The sequence below is a fragment of the Corvus kubaryi genome, unplaced genomic scaffold (assembly GCF_017639235.1).
Source record: "Corvus kubaryi isolate FWS band 111438036 unplaced genomic scaffold, C.kubaryi_AGA036_p1.0 split1-131, whole genome shotgun sequence".
Lineage (NCBI taxonomy): Eukaryota > Metazoa > Chordata > Aves > Passeriformes > Corvidae > Corvus > Corvus kubaryi.
The window spans coordinates 19,748,900-19,764,221 of record NW_024582073.1 but is presented as its reverse complement, the minus strand read 5'-3'; the positions used below and the strand labels follow the sequence as shown (position 1 = coordinate 19,764,221).

General features: G+C 37.1%; 1 protein-coding gene across 9 annotated transcripts in view; it reads left to right on the top strand.

Annotated features, from left to right (window-relative positions):
- Positions 1-15,322, top strand: part of EVC2 (EvC ciliary complex subunit 2) — a 70,760-nt gene that overhangs the window by 41,908 nt on the left and 13,530 nt on the right. For 5 of the 9 annotated variants that reach the window (XM_042053469.1, XM_042053468.1, XM_042053464.1 and 2 more), the window contains exons 13-16: positions 4,936-5,095; positions 6,368-6,828; positions 9,795-9,999; positions 11,294-11,416. In XM_042053469.1, coding sequence (XP_041909403.1) covers positions 4,936-5,095; positions 6,368-6,828; positions 9,795-9,999; positions 11,294-11,416 — 949 coding nt within the window. The remainder of the gene's footprint in view (positions 1-4,935; positions 5,096-6,367; positions 6,829-9,794; positions 10,000-11,293; positions 11,417-15,322) is intronic. The other 4 variants (XM_042053467.1, XM_042053463.1, XM_042053465.1 and 1 more) reach the window with 3 other exon arrangements.

Sequence of the window (15,322 nt, the reverse complement as noted above, 5' to 3'; positions counted from 1 at the left end):
CGAGATTCATTGGTTGGAGAGAGCTTCTTCCAGTAGGCTTGCACTGCTTTGCTAAGGTCTACGACTGTGTGGCTCAAAGACAAACGTGTCCTGGAATAGGAAATATAATTCAGACACGTCTTTCACAGAGAGTTCCCTTCCATCAGTTCATTCCTCTTTTTGGAACTGTATTATGAGAAAGTCTGAGATGTTTTCACAGATGATGTAGTTATGTGAAAAGCCTTTGTGAGAACCTCACTGTGTGACCATTGCAGTGAACAACTGGGACTTCTCAAGCTAGAAAAAGTGGTTTCACTCATTGCTTAATTCCTGTTATTTCACCTAACAGTCACAAAACAAATCAACTATAAAACAGAGAGGAAAGGCACAGTATTAGTTAATCCAAGACCTCTGGGATCTCATCCCCAAAAAATGTATTAAAACCCTTCTAAAACCCCCCAAACTACCCAGAAACTTCCAGAAGCAGCAAGCATTATTACCAAGATGAAAAAATAATTTTTCTACCACTCTCCTATTAAACTTTCAGAGTATGCAGTGGTTGGTTGTCTGTGGACAAAGGATACATGTCAATAGCTGGAGATACCATTTGTAGAGAGGCAATCCCATTTGGCTTCCTGGGCCTAGAACTAGTTATTTTCTTGTAACTTCCCACACCTGCTGCAGCAGTATTTCCTCTCAGACAAATGTTGGCCAAACTCTTATAATTCATTCTTTTGGTGTTGTGATCATAAAACTCCAGAATGTAGTATTTCAGTTTATTTGCTAGTGTTTTATTTTCACCAGGCAAACTGAAATATCCCAGTATAACTCATGAAAAATTCATAATTACATAACATAGGCTTGTATTTCAGTTTCTAATTAGAAAGTGATTTTGGGAATGTTTACAAATTAGAGCATTAAAATTTGAGCAGCAAGAGAAGTCTGGTCTGAATGACTAGTACTTTAAATTTGTATCCATAGTATCCTTGTTTTTCACTTTGTCATTGAATCTGCTTGTCTAAATATGGATAGGGGTCTGTCTTAATCTATTTTGTCCAGCTTTATAATAGAGTGCTTTAAACTTACTGTTATAAATGGAATTTTAAAATGCAGAACTTTGCATGGAGAAGAGAGAAAAGATAGATGCAGTGATAAACCAGCAGATAGATATTGAGGGGAGAAATATTTTAAAAATGGAGCTTAATAGTATGTTTAAAATTTATCAGATAGCAAGGCAATTTCGAATTAACAAGAAAAGGATTCTGTGTGGCCAGAAATGAATGTTATAAAAAGAAAAATAACCCCAAACCAATTCTAGGGAGGGCTGTGAACATTTTAAATGAAATAGAGCAGCCAGAGTTTTCAAGTTGGGTTTTCTAAATACAGTATTTAAATAAAATGTGCCATTTTCAAGTACTAGTTTTTGATTACTCAGTGGCTTTCAAAAATCAAGCCTGGACTTCAGTGCCAAAAGGCAGGAAAGAAGATTTTGAAATATAATCTGTAATCCTGGATCTGAGGGACGTCTACATAGGCTCTTTATGATTTTTCTTGAAGAATAGTGGGCAAAAGGGCAGTACTTGAGGCAGTGTTTATCCTGGGTTGTTCTTGCTATCAACAGAGGTGCAGGGTTCTTGATGTTTTTAAACTATGGCATCTGTAACATGTTGCGTTATTCTTTTGCCAGTATCTTCTTGTTCACAAGAAATTTGCTTTTTCTTCAGTCTCTTAAAAATTGAATCCAGTTCTTGTGACTCACTAGGTAAAAACAATTTCAAGCTTCTTTATAAATTTCTCCCAAAATTTAAATTTTTGTAAGACCTAAAGAATTTCCTGTGTATTGTGTTTGTAAAGTGGTCAAAAGACTCTCAAAAGATTGAAACAAGCACCCTGTGCTGGTCTCGTTCTTCTCAATAATCACCATTTATATGGACCTTGTCCATAGAAAGTGGTTTTCCAGCGGTGTCTTGGCTGGACATTTCTGCAAGTCGGTGTTGGAAAGTGAATGCCTCAAGCAGCAATGCATCAGTATGAAGTTTTCTAATAATCTCTTAAAACCTTTTCTGCTTGTAGTGCAGGGAGGGCACTTATTGCTCTGAATTTTTATTATTATTACATGAATTCTGATCTGGGTACTGGCAAGATGCCACTTCAGCAGGTGAAATCCTGATGTGGCTGGAGTAGCGTGGGCAGAGTCATGCAAGTTCTCTCTGTGTAGTTTCTGTATAGTGATGTGATTCAGCCTCCATGTACATTCAGGCCTGTACAACTTTTCTGCTTCATATCTATCTCCCTTTTGCTTTAGTGATGCTCCCATGCCTTCTCTAGCTTTCATGAAGCAATTTTCCTTTGCTGGGGTCGAGCATCCCTTCTCTGTAACATCAACTACAAAGTCCTACTTTTTACTTTCATGCCCTCACTCTGTATTTGCTCCTTAATTGGTTGGCTTTCGTTCATTACAGAGAAGTCAAGATCTCTCTCTGATTGACCTGTGATACTGCTGCTGTTGGCTACACACTGCACCTCTGTACCTTCCTTGGTGCTCACTGCCTTTGGGAGGATCTCCCTTTAAACATCCGTGTCATTACCACAGTATTGTCCTTCATTAAAATTCTCGTTGTTCAAAGACATGTGCCTGTACATTTCTTCAGTGATTAAATGTCTGGTATGCTGATACCAGGCAGTTTATCATACAGTCTATACTGTCTTAGTACCTTTCTCTTCTCCTTTTGTTTTGCATTTCTGTTCAGAGTCCTTTGAGACCAGGACATATTTTATTCCTAATAGTATAATTGTTTTTATATTGTATTTATATTAAACAAGAAATGAGGGTGTCTTGCCAGGGTTGAGCCTTTCAGGAATTACCATAACACTGATTAATATAAGTTGGCACATAAACTGACATAGGCTTCTGTGGTGGGTGATACTGCATCACCTACAGTTTTAGCTGTGGACGTAGTCTATGTAAAGATGATCTCTAAGTAAATCAAATCAAATCAACGGAAATAACGTAGACCCTTTTTTTTAATCCTAAAAATAGGTAGCTATGTATCATCTTCCTATCATTCTATGTTGCGTCACTTTCTTTAAACTTCCATTTGCTGTGTGGTTCCAGCACATCTGTCTTTTTCTATTGCAGACTCTTTTCACTGCTCTGGACAGGGATTTTAATTGGATACAGCAAGCCTGGGTTTATTTCCTCAGTACAAGAAAGGATTAAGGTGTTAAATATAATATCTTGGTTATTATCTTTCCTCACTTTCTCACCATAATTAATTACCTTTATTCACATATCTTTTGCCTTGGGTTCAGTCAAAAAGGAGGGGCAGGACTTAAAAGTTACCAAATATGGGCTAGAAACTTGGTGCTGTTGGGGAGTTTTTTGACATAACACTGAATTTTAACATTGATTAGTTTCAAGGCAGAAATTACTTGGCCAAGAATGACACTTGGTGGATTACTCTCAATATACTGAGAGGTAGTTTAATCCTCTTTGCAGATTAAAGAAATGCAATAGATAGACTTTGAAAAAGCTCTGCAAAAGGAGGATCTCTTTTATTGACATAACTGTGATAAAGCACATCTCAGTTTCTATCCAGCACATGCATTATATAGGGGATGATGTTTCATGGCTTGCACAGATAGTTGTGGATGTTTGAGATGGAGAGGTGTGAATTACGGGATCTGGCCAACATGGTTACTGTGCTGTGACTGCAAACAAGCTAATATGGTAATCTTCTGCTTTATTTTAGCTCTTATTTTGAGGATTTTGATTGGAATTAAGTTGTCACAGTATCAATAAATCTTAATAAACCAAAATGAGATTCTCCTTTCTGGAGAAGGGCTTGCTTACCATATTTAACTGCTACTTTAATTTAGGAATTGGGCCAGGTATCACATTGTAATGGAACCTTGAAAGCCCTGGATTCATCTGAGTCCCGGCTCTGTGTGTAATGTTCATGTCTTTGAAAAAAGGGGGACTGCATAAGTAAACTAGAAGGTATCTGGATGACATCCAGGTTCAGGTCAGGAATTGGAGCTTTCAATTCGAAGTTTCATGTTGACCTTTTCAACACCACATTTTTAAGTCCACTGTGTTTACTATAACTCATGAATGTCCAACAGCCTGGTCTGAATTAAGATGTTCTTTTATTCTTCTTTTGAATAAGAAAGATTTGGGGAACTTGTAGTGTAAATGTAATAGCAGGTAAGTTCTGAAATTCAATATAAATTTGTGGAGAGAGAGATCTTTTTAACTGTTGCCAGGGCTCTTTAGATCTTTTTTTCCCTGACATGAAATTGTGTAGCAACAGGAGGTAGACCATAGTCTTGAACTTCCATTTGAGAGCACCATGGGCTTATGACCAGCAATTTGCTGTTTCTGATAACTGAGGTTTGCTATTGTTTTGAAATTTTTATAATTCTTCTGGTATAAATTTACTAGGCAGTCTGAATATAAATATTTTGTAGATATGATTGCTTTGTCTATTAAAAATAATTTTTTGTTCTTTTTACTTGATTACATTCTTTAAAGAGAAATTTTTTTTAATGACAAGGAGTTGTAAAAGACATACAAAATTGCATTCCAGGGACATTAAATGGAAAAATAAAATATGCATAATATATAAGGTTTTAAATGTCTCATTTGAATATCACTTATGTTACAAACTGATATGTAATTGGTTTGCCACTTGCCCTTCCTTCCTTCCATCCTTCCATCCTTCTTCCTGTTTCTTTTTCATACACCTTCACAAACTGCCTCAATTCTGTGCTCATCTCTGAGATTGTCCTTCTATTATCCCGTTCCTTGTTTGATTCTCCCAGGCGTCACTGCATAAGAAACTAAGATCATTCTGTGTGTCTATTTTGCTGAGCCTTTTTGTGGTACTAATTGCCTCAGATACCCTTTCGCACTTAAGAATTTGGGATAACAGGCTTCAAACACTGTTATTACAGAGCAGGTCATCTACCTGAAAGTCATTTGGGAATGCTGCTGGACCGAGCCGAAACTGAAATTAATTTTGTTAAACAGAAATTTGATCATGATTTAAAACAAGAAAAGCAGAAGCTTTGCCAGAAACTCATTACCAAGCGAAGGCGGGAAATGCTGCAAACGGTAATTATTTTCAGTGTATTTATTTTCAAAGGGCTTATCATAAATTAGAAATTGAATTAATTGAAGAATAAAATGTAGTTCTTACAACAGGGGTCAACACTGCCAGGAGCATGGTTGAAAATAAGTGTCAGTTGGTTTTAGCTGTGTACCACCATGTTCTGTATTAGTCATGCAGTAATTTATAGCTTTTGTTTTAGAAAAACCTGCAAGAAATAACTTCAACTTAGCTGGAGAAACTTCTAAAGCCCCTCTGCTTAGTGTACCATGTCCAAGGGGGTCATGACAAGTCTCTGTAACATGCAGACAGGCAAAAGCCAGCTCAGGTTCAGGAGTTGGTGAGGGAGATGGCTCAGGTGACAGTCACCATTTTCTGTGGGTTTCCTGGCTACGTGTGACCTGAGTGAACTTCAACAGCACAGTTAAAATTCAGCTACAAACCAAAACTATGTAAAAGATGCTCTGCCTATGGTTGCTTGTGGTAGAACTCATGTCACCTCATCTCAGCCATCTAAAAATCAAAGGTAACTCTAAAAGATACAAGTCATGTCATAATGTAAGATGACCTGCAGGTGTTCTGAAAGGGAGTTGTCATCCAAAGGTATACTTCAAAGTTACATTTCTGTGCCTAAAAGATGTAGAAAAAACTATCTTGGATTATGTGGTAGTTCTTTTAGATGACCCAAGTTAGGTGAGGTTGAGCTTATCTTTTGCAAGATGTGTTTCAGTGCTTTGTGCTCTTTAACAGATACCAGTGTGAGCATAGACAGCAGGCGTGGTAATGGTGATGTCATTTGTTATGTTTATTCTCTGTGTAGGTAGCTTTGGTTTAACTTTCCAATGAAATTGCAAGATGGGGAAAATAAAAAATAACCCCAAACTTATTTTTTCCCTCATTTTTAAAAATTCTTTTCCTTCTTTGCTGTTTGATCCAGATTGACTTCTGGAATGCTGCCAGATCACTGAAGTTCAGCTAGCTGAGATTATATCAAACCACATGATCATGCATGTGTTTAGGTGTTAGCTCTTCTATCTAGCAACAGTCCATATTATCACAACCTTTGTATCTAACAATAGTCTGAGTTATCACCTAGGTGCTCATAAAGCCAATCTGTTGAGGGCTGGGTAAGCCTCTGGACACTGAAAAGCAGTTTCAAGAACGTGGAAAAGCAAAAGCCTGAAATTTTATATTGCTATGAAATCCATACTTAAGGAGCTAGAATTCGAGATGTTCCTTTTTCTTAACTTTGTTCCTCCTTTTGGTAAATGAATCAGCAGAAAGAGCATCAGAAGGAGCAGCTGTCACTTGGAGACCCCTTCAAAACTACTAATGAGATCTCTCACTACCTGAGACACTGGAAAAATCTTCTAAGTGATCACACCATTGAATTTGAAGAACTTACTGAAAAGCTTGACAATGAGGCCAGCGAAGAGCTGAAAGAGCTTCTATTTAACGTAACAGAGAAAGCCATTGAAGAGCTTAAACGTGTTCAGTGTGGAGTGTTTGTGCAAGAACTAGTCAAGCTCAGTGTGCCAAAATTGTTCCTGCTAGAAGCTGTGGAGGAGCACAAAAAAGAGATGGTTGTTAAACATGGACAGCTTGAAAGGGAAGAACATGAAAAGAGCGTGGCTGCTGAAGAGCTGCTTCAGCTCACCAGGCAGAAGCTAAGCCAAGAGCTGGAAACAGGCATTTCAGAACAAAAAAAAACCAGGAGCTGGGAACAGTCAATATTCATGCAAGTATCTTTCTGCACTCTTTTCTTAGTTACTATTGCAAATAGAAGAGAATTAGGAGTTTTCACACCTGTCCAGTTGTAATTCCTAGTGATCAGTTCTCTGCTGGGCACTTAGAAATTGATATTTTTTTTCCAAGCGCTCAACCCATGTGGCACCACCAGTGGGTGAGCACTGCAGTGGAAATCCCAGGAAACACAGTCTTGAAGCTAAAAACGTGGAATGAAGGCTTTATATTTCCATTCATTCCATGGGAGGTATCCCTTACACATCTTTCATTGTTATTCATTGTCTGTTTTTCGAGGTCCCACACTTTGGAAATGCCAGTTAGTACGTCAGACCTAATTGGCCCCAAGTCCAAGTTCAAAATATTCCTTCTAGCCACAAGTCAAACCTTACTCACCAGGTTTGTTTTAAGCTTTGTCCCAGTATTTCTACATAGTCCCTAATTACACAGTGCAGTATCCTGCCTGTCCAGCTCATGTCTCCATGCATCAGACTCAGCTGCTCTGGCCTGCTGACAGAGTGCCCCTGGCACCAAGCTCTGAGCCAGACAGGCACCATGGCACAGGCAGTGCTGCAGAGAGGAGTTCTGGCTGCTGGAAGTGTTTTGGCCATTGCTGCCTGCTGCAGTGTGACCCTGGGGAGGTGGGAAAGCAGGTGGTGGCCTTGCCTCAGTTGGGAGACCTTGCACAGGGAGAGCCCATGGCTGTGGCCAGGAGTGGTTGTGCCTCTCAGAGTGGGCAGCAAGGTCCCTGAGAGATCAGGAAACGTTCCTTAGCATTTGTTCTTAGCTTTCAAGTACATTTATGTCTGGTTGTTAGATTGCCTGAATATTTGCAGTACTACATTTCCTATACAATGTCTATTTAATAAGAGACATTGTTAGAGACATGGGAACATGAAAAAATAAAATTGCAGCTTTAGGGGAAGCAACTGGAACAGGCAAACCTATAATAAGCTGTGTGGCTCTGAAGAAAATGTACCAGGCATAAGAGATTGAACAGGGAGGGGGAAAAAAAAAAGACACTGGTAAAAGTTTCTCCTTCATACCTCTTCTTTAAAGCAAAATAGATTTGTATGGGCAGTTCTATCCAGGCAGAATCTTCGTAAGTCTTCCTGCCACATATTGTAAAACCATGTAAAAGGAATATAAACTTTATCCATTACATTGGCTTTGTTAAAAAAAGAATTACATTTTTTCCTATTGTTTTGGTTCTCATTTCAAGGGCTTTGTATTTTATTCAACATTTTAGATACTTTCCTATGTTCCTTTCGTTTATATGTATTTTCTAGCTTGTCTTCCTATCTCTTGTTTACATTGCCGAGAGCAGACCTGCAGGAGTATGGAAGTAGATTGTATGACCCAGCAGGACTTTCCTGGTTCTAACTTAGAATCCCATAATAATTGTGTTCCAACCTGGAGTGTGCCTGTCATATTTGTTAGATGCTATCTTTATTTGAAGCAACAGTAAGCTGTTTTAGTTTTTTTTCAGTAAAATTCGGGAAAATATATACAAAAAAATGCAGCAACAAGTGTCCTTCAAAAGCCCCTTAAAATTTGTCGCTGTCTTCTTTCAGTCCACTGTCTGTCAGTTACGGTATTTTGATGACAGATGCCAGCTCCCATGTTTATGTTCTCATCTGCTATCTAGTTTTCACAAAGAATTATTTTGAATGATAGCTTTTCATTTTTGTTGCTTATCAAAGAGACCATGGGTTAGTCCAAAATGTTTATGAAGATTGTTAATGCCTAAAGTCCTTTTTAAATATAGACATGGCAAAACTCTATTTGCTGTATTTTATTTTGTATCTCTGTCTATATATCTATATACATGGATTTCTACAATGGATTTTCTTTCATGAGTCTAAGACAAGATAACAAATGGTTAAGTATACTATAAATGATCATTTGGAGTAGCCTTGTCTTAAAATAAGTAATTCTTTGAAGGGAAAAACCTCATGCATTAAAAATGTATTAATTAAGGATCTAACTGTTCTTTGCTGAATCAGTAGAAAGAAAAAAGGATTTCTAAACTCAATGATTTGATGAGGTAGTATAGGCCTGTTCTATATTGAATAAAAGTATCAGTACTAATGAAACATGCAGTATAATATATTTTTCAATGAAAACTGCTCTTTAAAAAACATGCTGTTTGTGTTTTAAATACAAACAATTTTTTGTGGAATAAAGGAAATTTCCAAACAAATTAAAGTATGCTATTTTTTATGAAATATTCTTAAGGAAATAAGATAAAGCAAGAAGATAAATGTAGCCTAAGGTTAATCAGAACTGAGCATGCTTTATTTTCAAGTCAACTTCAGCTTGACCTTTGATCAGTTCATTAGAGATCTGTGTTTAGAATCTTACTTCTATATACTTCTATAAAATGGAAACTTTGAGTAATTCAAATTAGTCTTAAAACATATTGTGCTGTTCAGACTGCAAAGAGCCTTTTTACAAACAACAGCTGGAACCCTTGTGACTTGTTGATGGAAGGGATGACATATGTGTTCATAATAGAGACTTTTATTTTATTTTTTCCTTCTCAGTAGCTGTGACTGCTGAGGGCTGAGAAACAGCACGGGGAGGCTTTATGGGAAGCTTTTATCTTGATTTCAGCTGAAGTTCAGGGATTGTATTGTCTGAAGAGGTGGAAGGACTCTGTGCATAGGAAATGTGCGAAAAATATTAATTTATTTTTAAAATATTCAAATGCTGTTTTCCTTTGAAAATGAAGTTTTACAGTCCAGGAAGCTCTGTATGCAGAATTTAAGGTATCCTCAAGGGTATTTTATACATGCTGAGGAGTTCATTGCTGTGTGTGAAATCACTAACTGATACATGAAATAGACCAAAAAAGGATAATCTCTGCTAAAGTAAAGTATTTGTGTTCATGTCTCTTATATTTTATGCATTATTGCCTAAATCATTGAACAGCAAATGGCTCTTGGTTTTTTTTAACAGGCAACTTCTAAGTTTACCCCTCTCGCTCTCAGAAGAGGAGTTGCTTAGAATGAGGCAAGAGTTGCACTGCTGCTTCTCTCAGGTGGACAGCAGCTTGGCTTGGCCCAAGATAAGAGCAAGAACCTTGCTTCAGGCTTTTGAGGTGGAGCAGAAGGACACCGAGGTGCTGAAGGTTGAGCAGAATTTAGCAATGACCTGCAAACAGGTGGGAACAGCGTGGGATCAGTGTGGGGATGTGGAAGGGCTTCCTGGGTGTACCTGTGGCTGCTGGCATTGGCTGCAGATCTGGGTCCATAGCTTCTCCATAGGTGCGGCAGCACTTTTCCTGTCTGCATGGACCAGTGGACTTAAAGATAGTTGGGCAGCAGTTGGATAAATAGGTTTTTTTTCACATATACCTGTGTATTTCTGCTGCTTTAGTGAAAGTTTTGGGAGTTTCTGGAAAAGAATCTTCTACATTGTTTTGTCTGTTTAGGAAAGTAAAGCTCCCGAACTAGATGGCCTTTCTTGGCAAGAAATTGGGCATGATTTCTGTTTCTTGTTTTCAAAAGATTGAAGTGTATGCCGACAGTTGGGGGTTTTTTCCCCACGTCTAAATATGTAGAAGATGAGGCATACTCAAAGTTAGAAGAGTATTTCCAACGAGGAGTCTATCTGCCTATCAAATCTAGCACTAGTTAAAGAACCCTGTGAGAGGTGTTTAATTCCTTCAGTAAAGTGCAAAAGCTATGGAATCATAAATGGTTTTCAGTTCTTATAAGGTAGCGGGGCAAAAAGCATTCCCTGTATTAATTGTATCTGATACTTTCTTTAAAGGAGAACTTGCCCTTGCTTTGTTTTGGTTCAGTTATACTTTCTCAACATGTAAACTACCTTGGGTTAATTGTGCTAGGAGTTAGCCTAGTTCAAAGCCTTAATAGTTTCTAAAATACTAAAGGAGGGAAATGACTTTGCAAAACCTTACAGTTGAACAGATGTTATCATTTCCCCAAGAGTACATATACTTAGTTGGTATTCTTGTAAAGAAATGGAAAGGTCAGGAATAATTTGATTACATGGAACGGTGCCTCTTAATATTATCATGGTTCATTTGTGATTCATAGACTGTGTGTTGAAAACAATGTAGATCTTAAATTAATATTCTTTGTTCATTTTCAGCTGTGCCGAGGAGACAACTTATCAGTTAAAATCTTCTCTTATTATCACTACTAAAGCTTGTTTAAAATCAAATGTATATGCTACCAGTTTTCATGGAAAGGATGAATATATAATTCTACTTGAAATAAATTTTTAAAAAAATTCTAACTTTGAATGTCCGAAAGGAATATTCTGAGTGAATAGGCAGCACCTGCATTTCAGAAGTACTTTCTCAGTGAAAGTCATATTTGCCAAGTGTTTCATTATTTGATGGATGTGCCAATAATAGCAAGTAATAATCCTAACACTAGCATCCTCATATACCTCTTACAAATAAAGCATTTTTGCTCATCTTGTTACAGCAGCATTCTAAAATGGGAAAAACAGGATCCAGGAATAGAAATAAGTTAGATATTCTGAAGAAATCTTTACAGGACAAAATTTTAATTTATGAAGACTCAGTGAAAGGTGAAAATTTAAATAGGGTAAGTACAAACTTTTCTGGACTGAGGTCAAAACCTAGATCTTCAGTAATTAAAGAATGACAGTCTCTATCAGTGTGAATAAGAACCAGATAAAAAAAGGTGTGAGGTATAGTGTCATGATGCATCTCCCTACTCTTGCCTGATTTTATCAAGATGTATTTCAAGCTGAATAGTTTTTGCTTTGTTTTAATTTTTGCATATCAGTTACAGAACTGATTTAATGTCTCACCCCTTTTTCTTCCAATGGTTCTGGGGCTTGGTGTGTGCAAGATTGCAAGACTCCCCTAGATCCTGTGGTTTTCTAGAAAGACTTTCAAAACATGGAAGGTACTTCAATGCATGCTTTAGCTGAGCAGCATTTAGTTCTTGGACATCTGCTAATGCTGCTGAAAACCCAAAAATGGATTCTTAGATCCAGAAACTTTTTGGGGAGGGTCTGAGTTTATTTGTACAGAGCTAACTGAAAGGAAGTCTTGATTCTGGTGGGTTTTAAAGACACACAGCCCCAGTCTAAAATTAATTCTCGAGAAATGAGTGGGGCTGATCTTAATACAGGATTTTGAAGGCTTTTTACTTCTCTGCCAGCAGATGTTCCAAGTGATCTTTCACATGTGTACAATATGGGTAATAAAAGTTTTGTATGTCAGAGGGACATTGCAATGATAAGTTTGTTAGACAGAGGTGGTGCACAGCTGTAAGAACTACACAGAACAAGCAGGTGTCATTGGTAATTAAAATTGGTAGATGAAAAAATAGTTTCAAAAGCTATTACAATATCACTTTTAGTACCAATTTGGACAAAAAACTATTTTTATACCTCTTTCTTATGCTTTTGATACCTGTATCCTGAAAAATGAAAAATACTGGGTCAACATGTTAATTCAGAAATAATTTCACTTTTATGTGAGAGCAACGCATTTTTGTATTGGTTGCAGATGATAAAAGCAAATCTACATCTAGTCTAGCACCCAGTCTTTGAAAGTGAGAGCAGGTGCTTGGGCAGGGCTGCAACAAGAAGGCAAGTATGTTCTAGCACTCTTCACTAGTTCAGTAACTGTGGCCCAGGAATGCTCTAATCCTCTAATGGAGGCATTTAAATTTTGACTTCAATACCTGATGCCTTGATCCTCAAAATTTAAGGGGTTTGGTACTGGTACTTGAAAGTACATGAGTTTATGGGCTAAGCTCTAGAGTTTAAAAAGTACTGAATACTTGTTTGGTGTAATACTGCCTTACATTTCTATTAGAATCTTGTTTTAACATTGGAAAGTTAGCTTCTCTAAGCCTCATTGTTCCAGTTTTATATGCACCATCTGGCATACCTGTTGTTGTTCTAATGGTATGGCTGGTTTCAGAGCTGGAAAGAGTCAGAAAGAAACTCATGTGGCTAGGGGTAGATAGTAATACCAGTTGAGTAATGCAGCATTTTGTTTGTTTAAGGGGAGTTAATTTACTGTATAATGTTGAAGGTGTTTCACCACCCCCATTGTAAAATACTGTGAAATATTTCTTCCTATTTTAAAATATTTGATATTAATTTAAAATACATCATAATAAATATGTTTTAAAAAAGGTTAAATGTTTCTAACAGTTGTAAAATATTGCTGCCTTATATTTAGTCTTAAATCTACCCTCTTATAGTTTAAAACAATTGCAGCAGGACCTGCTAAGTGGTTTATTCCCATCTTTCCCCCTTAAATATTGAAAGGCTGCAGTAAAGTGTCCTCTGACCCTTCTCCAGGCTGAACAACCCCAACTCTCTCAGCCTTTCTTCAGGAGAGATGTTCTGTCCCTTGTATTTTGGGCATGTTTAATGTAAGGCTTTCATACCTAGTAATATGCAAATACTATCTATTTTTATCCATAAATGTTAGGATTCATGGAATATACTGAACATGTTGTATAGATCCCATGCTATTTCTGTGTGTTTCTGTCATCAGTGGCATCTCTTTTGCCTTTGAATTCAGCCACAATTAAGATACACTTTCTTGGGCCTCCTTATAAGTGAACTTGAGTTCTCAAACTGCATTTCCATCCTCCTTCATTATTCATTTTAATAGGTTCAAACTTACAATGAAGGTGATAACTCATTTACTCATTCATCTATTCATTATTCGTTCATCCATCCCCAGATTTCATATATGTATAATTAATTTAAAGCTCTTGTGTCTGGAACTGAGCCTCCTGTGAAGAAGCAAACTGTGCATTCAGTTGTGTGCAAACACCTGTCAAACATTCCTATGTAATTTTTTTAATCTATATTTTTAAAGTTTTATAACACATCCTGGTTCTAAACCACAAGGGCAGACTTCAAGTATTACTTAATAATTTTGTGGCATATAAAGCTAGTAATAGTATTTATTTTCTCCTTTCTTGAGATATTGTTGAAGATGTGTATTCTGGCAGGCAGTGTCTTAGACATGTAAATAAAAGCTGGAAGAAAAGGATGATTCTTCAGTGTGTGCATGTTGTCATAACTCATTCATTCTAGTAGTGTTGCAATAATTTCTGTTAGTTAAGAAGCTGCTGTCATGCACTGAATAGGGAGCATCCCATATACTCTGCAGCATTAGTCCTTTTGAAAATGGACCTGTTTATTCCTAGTCAGGTAAGTCTGCTTGATTATTTTTTTCACATTCCTTGGATAGGTACTATTGTAATGAAAATCATAAATTATTTAGTCTCTGGCAGACAAAACTTTGGCTGTTATCATCCATCATTTTCCAGCTTTTAAGTAAACTCAAAACTCAGTGTAGCCCAAGTTTTGAAAGATGACTTGTGGAGTTAGTTGTCCAGCCTGGTCCATTTCTGACATGTATTACCCTGTACAGTGATGCTGTAGCAGTGAATCTCCCTTAACACCTTGCTAGACAGCAGCTGTTGGCAGCAAAGTATTGCTGGTTGCGTTGGATATAAACTCCTTGCCTTTCTTTAGAATCTGTTTTTTCTGGTATTTGGTAACATGTCTGTTTAACTGTTAAGGACTCACTTCCATGCCATCCTCTCTTTAATAATCACCTAGTAGTGCAGCAACTTCCACCACTGAAAAGAGGAGTGAGGGCAAGTCAGTGGGAATTTCACAAGGGAGACCTTAAAATTGGACAGTGGGACAGTATAGCTCTGAAAATTGCTAAATGTTTTAGTAACACTGTCTTGTGTCACAGTGGTCAGTCATATAACATTTAATTCAGTGTGCCTTTCAGAGGAAAAAACTTGAGTCTTACTTGACAGATTAGTCCTGTGCCCAGGCTTTTGAAGAAAGATTGTTATTTTTTATGTTTTAAATATGTGCCTCACCAAGAAAACTGAGTTAGGGTGGGATTTTTTGTCTTGTGCAATCTGTATCAAAGTTGTGACTTGTAGGATGTTCTGTGGGATTTTTTGTCTTTCATTTCAAATACCTGTGAACTGCTGAGCTGTGAGCTTTAGTGGAAGATGCTAAAGCTACTTGCTTTTCAGCATAAAGCACTTCGTAGAAATTGAAAAGCTTCAAATTCACTTTAATAGATTTCTTGCAAAGAACATAGAAGATACATATATTAAACTATTATTATTATTGACTTTTTTCCTACAAAAAACTGAAACATAGAAACAAGTAATAGGTATTTCTGGATCTATCCTAGGGTAAATGTCATCTTCTTTCTTTTGAGCAAATACTGCAAGACAGCTCAGCTCTTGTTCTGTAAATTCCCGATTTTGACTATCTCTTGCTTCACTATAAATATCTGCCTCCTGTGTTCCAAAATAAGAGCTTAGTTTTTATCATTTTGGTCACCATAATGCCAGTGCAATGTCTGAGTTAATTCTCCTTGTAACCCAAATGTGCCATATGCTTATTTGTAACCCATATGCTTGCTTATTTTAGTGTCACTCACCTGCATTATTCCAGATTGATTTGTTAGATTA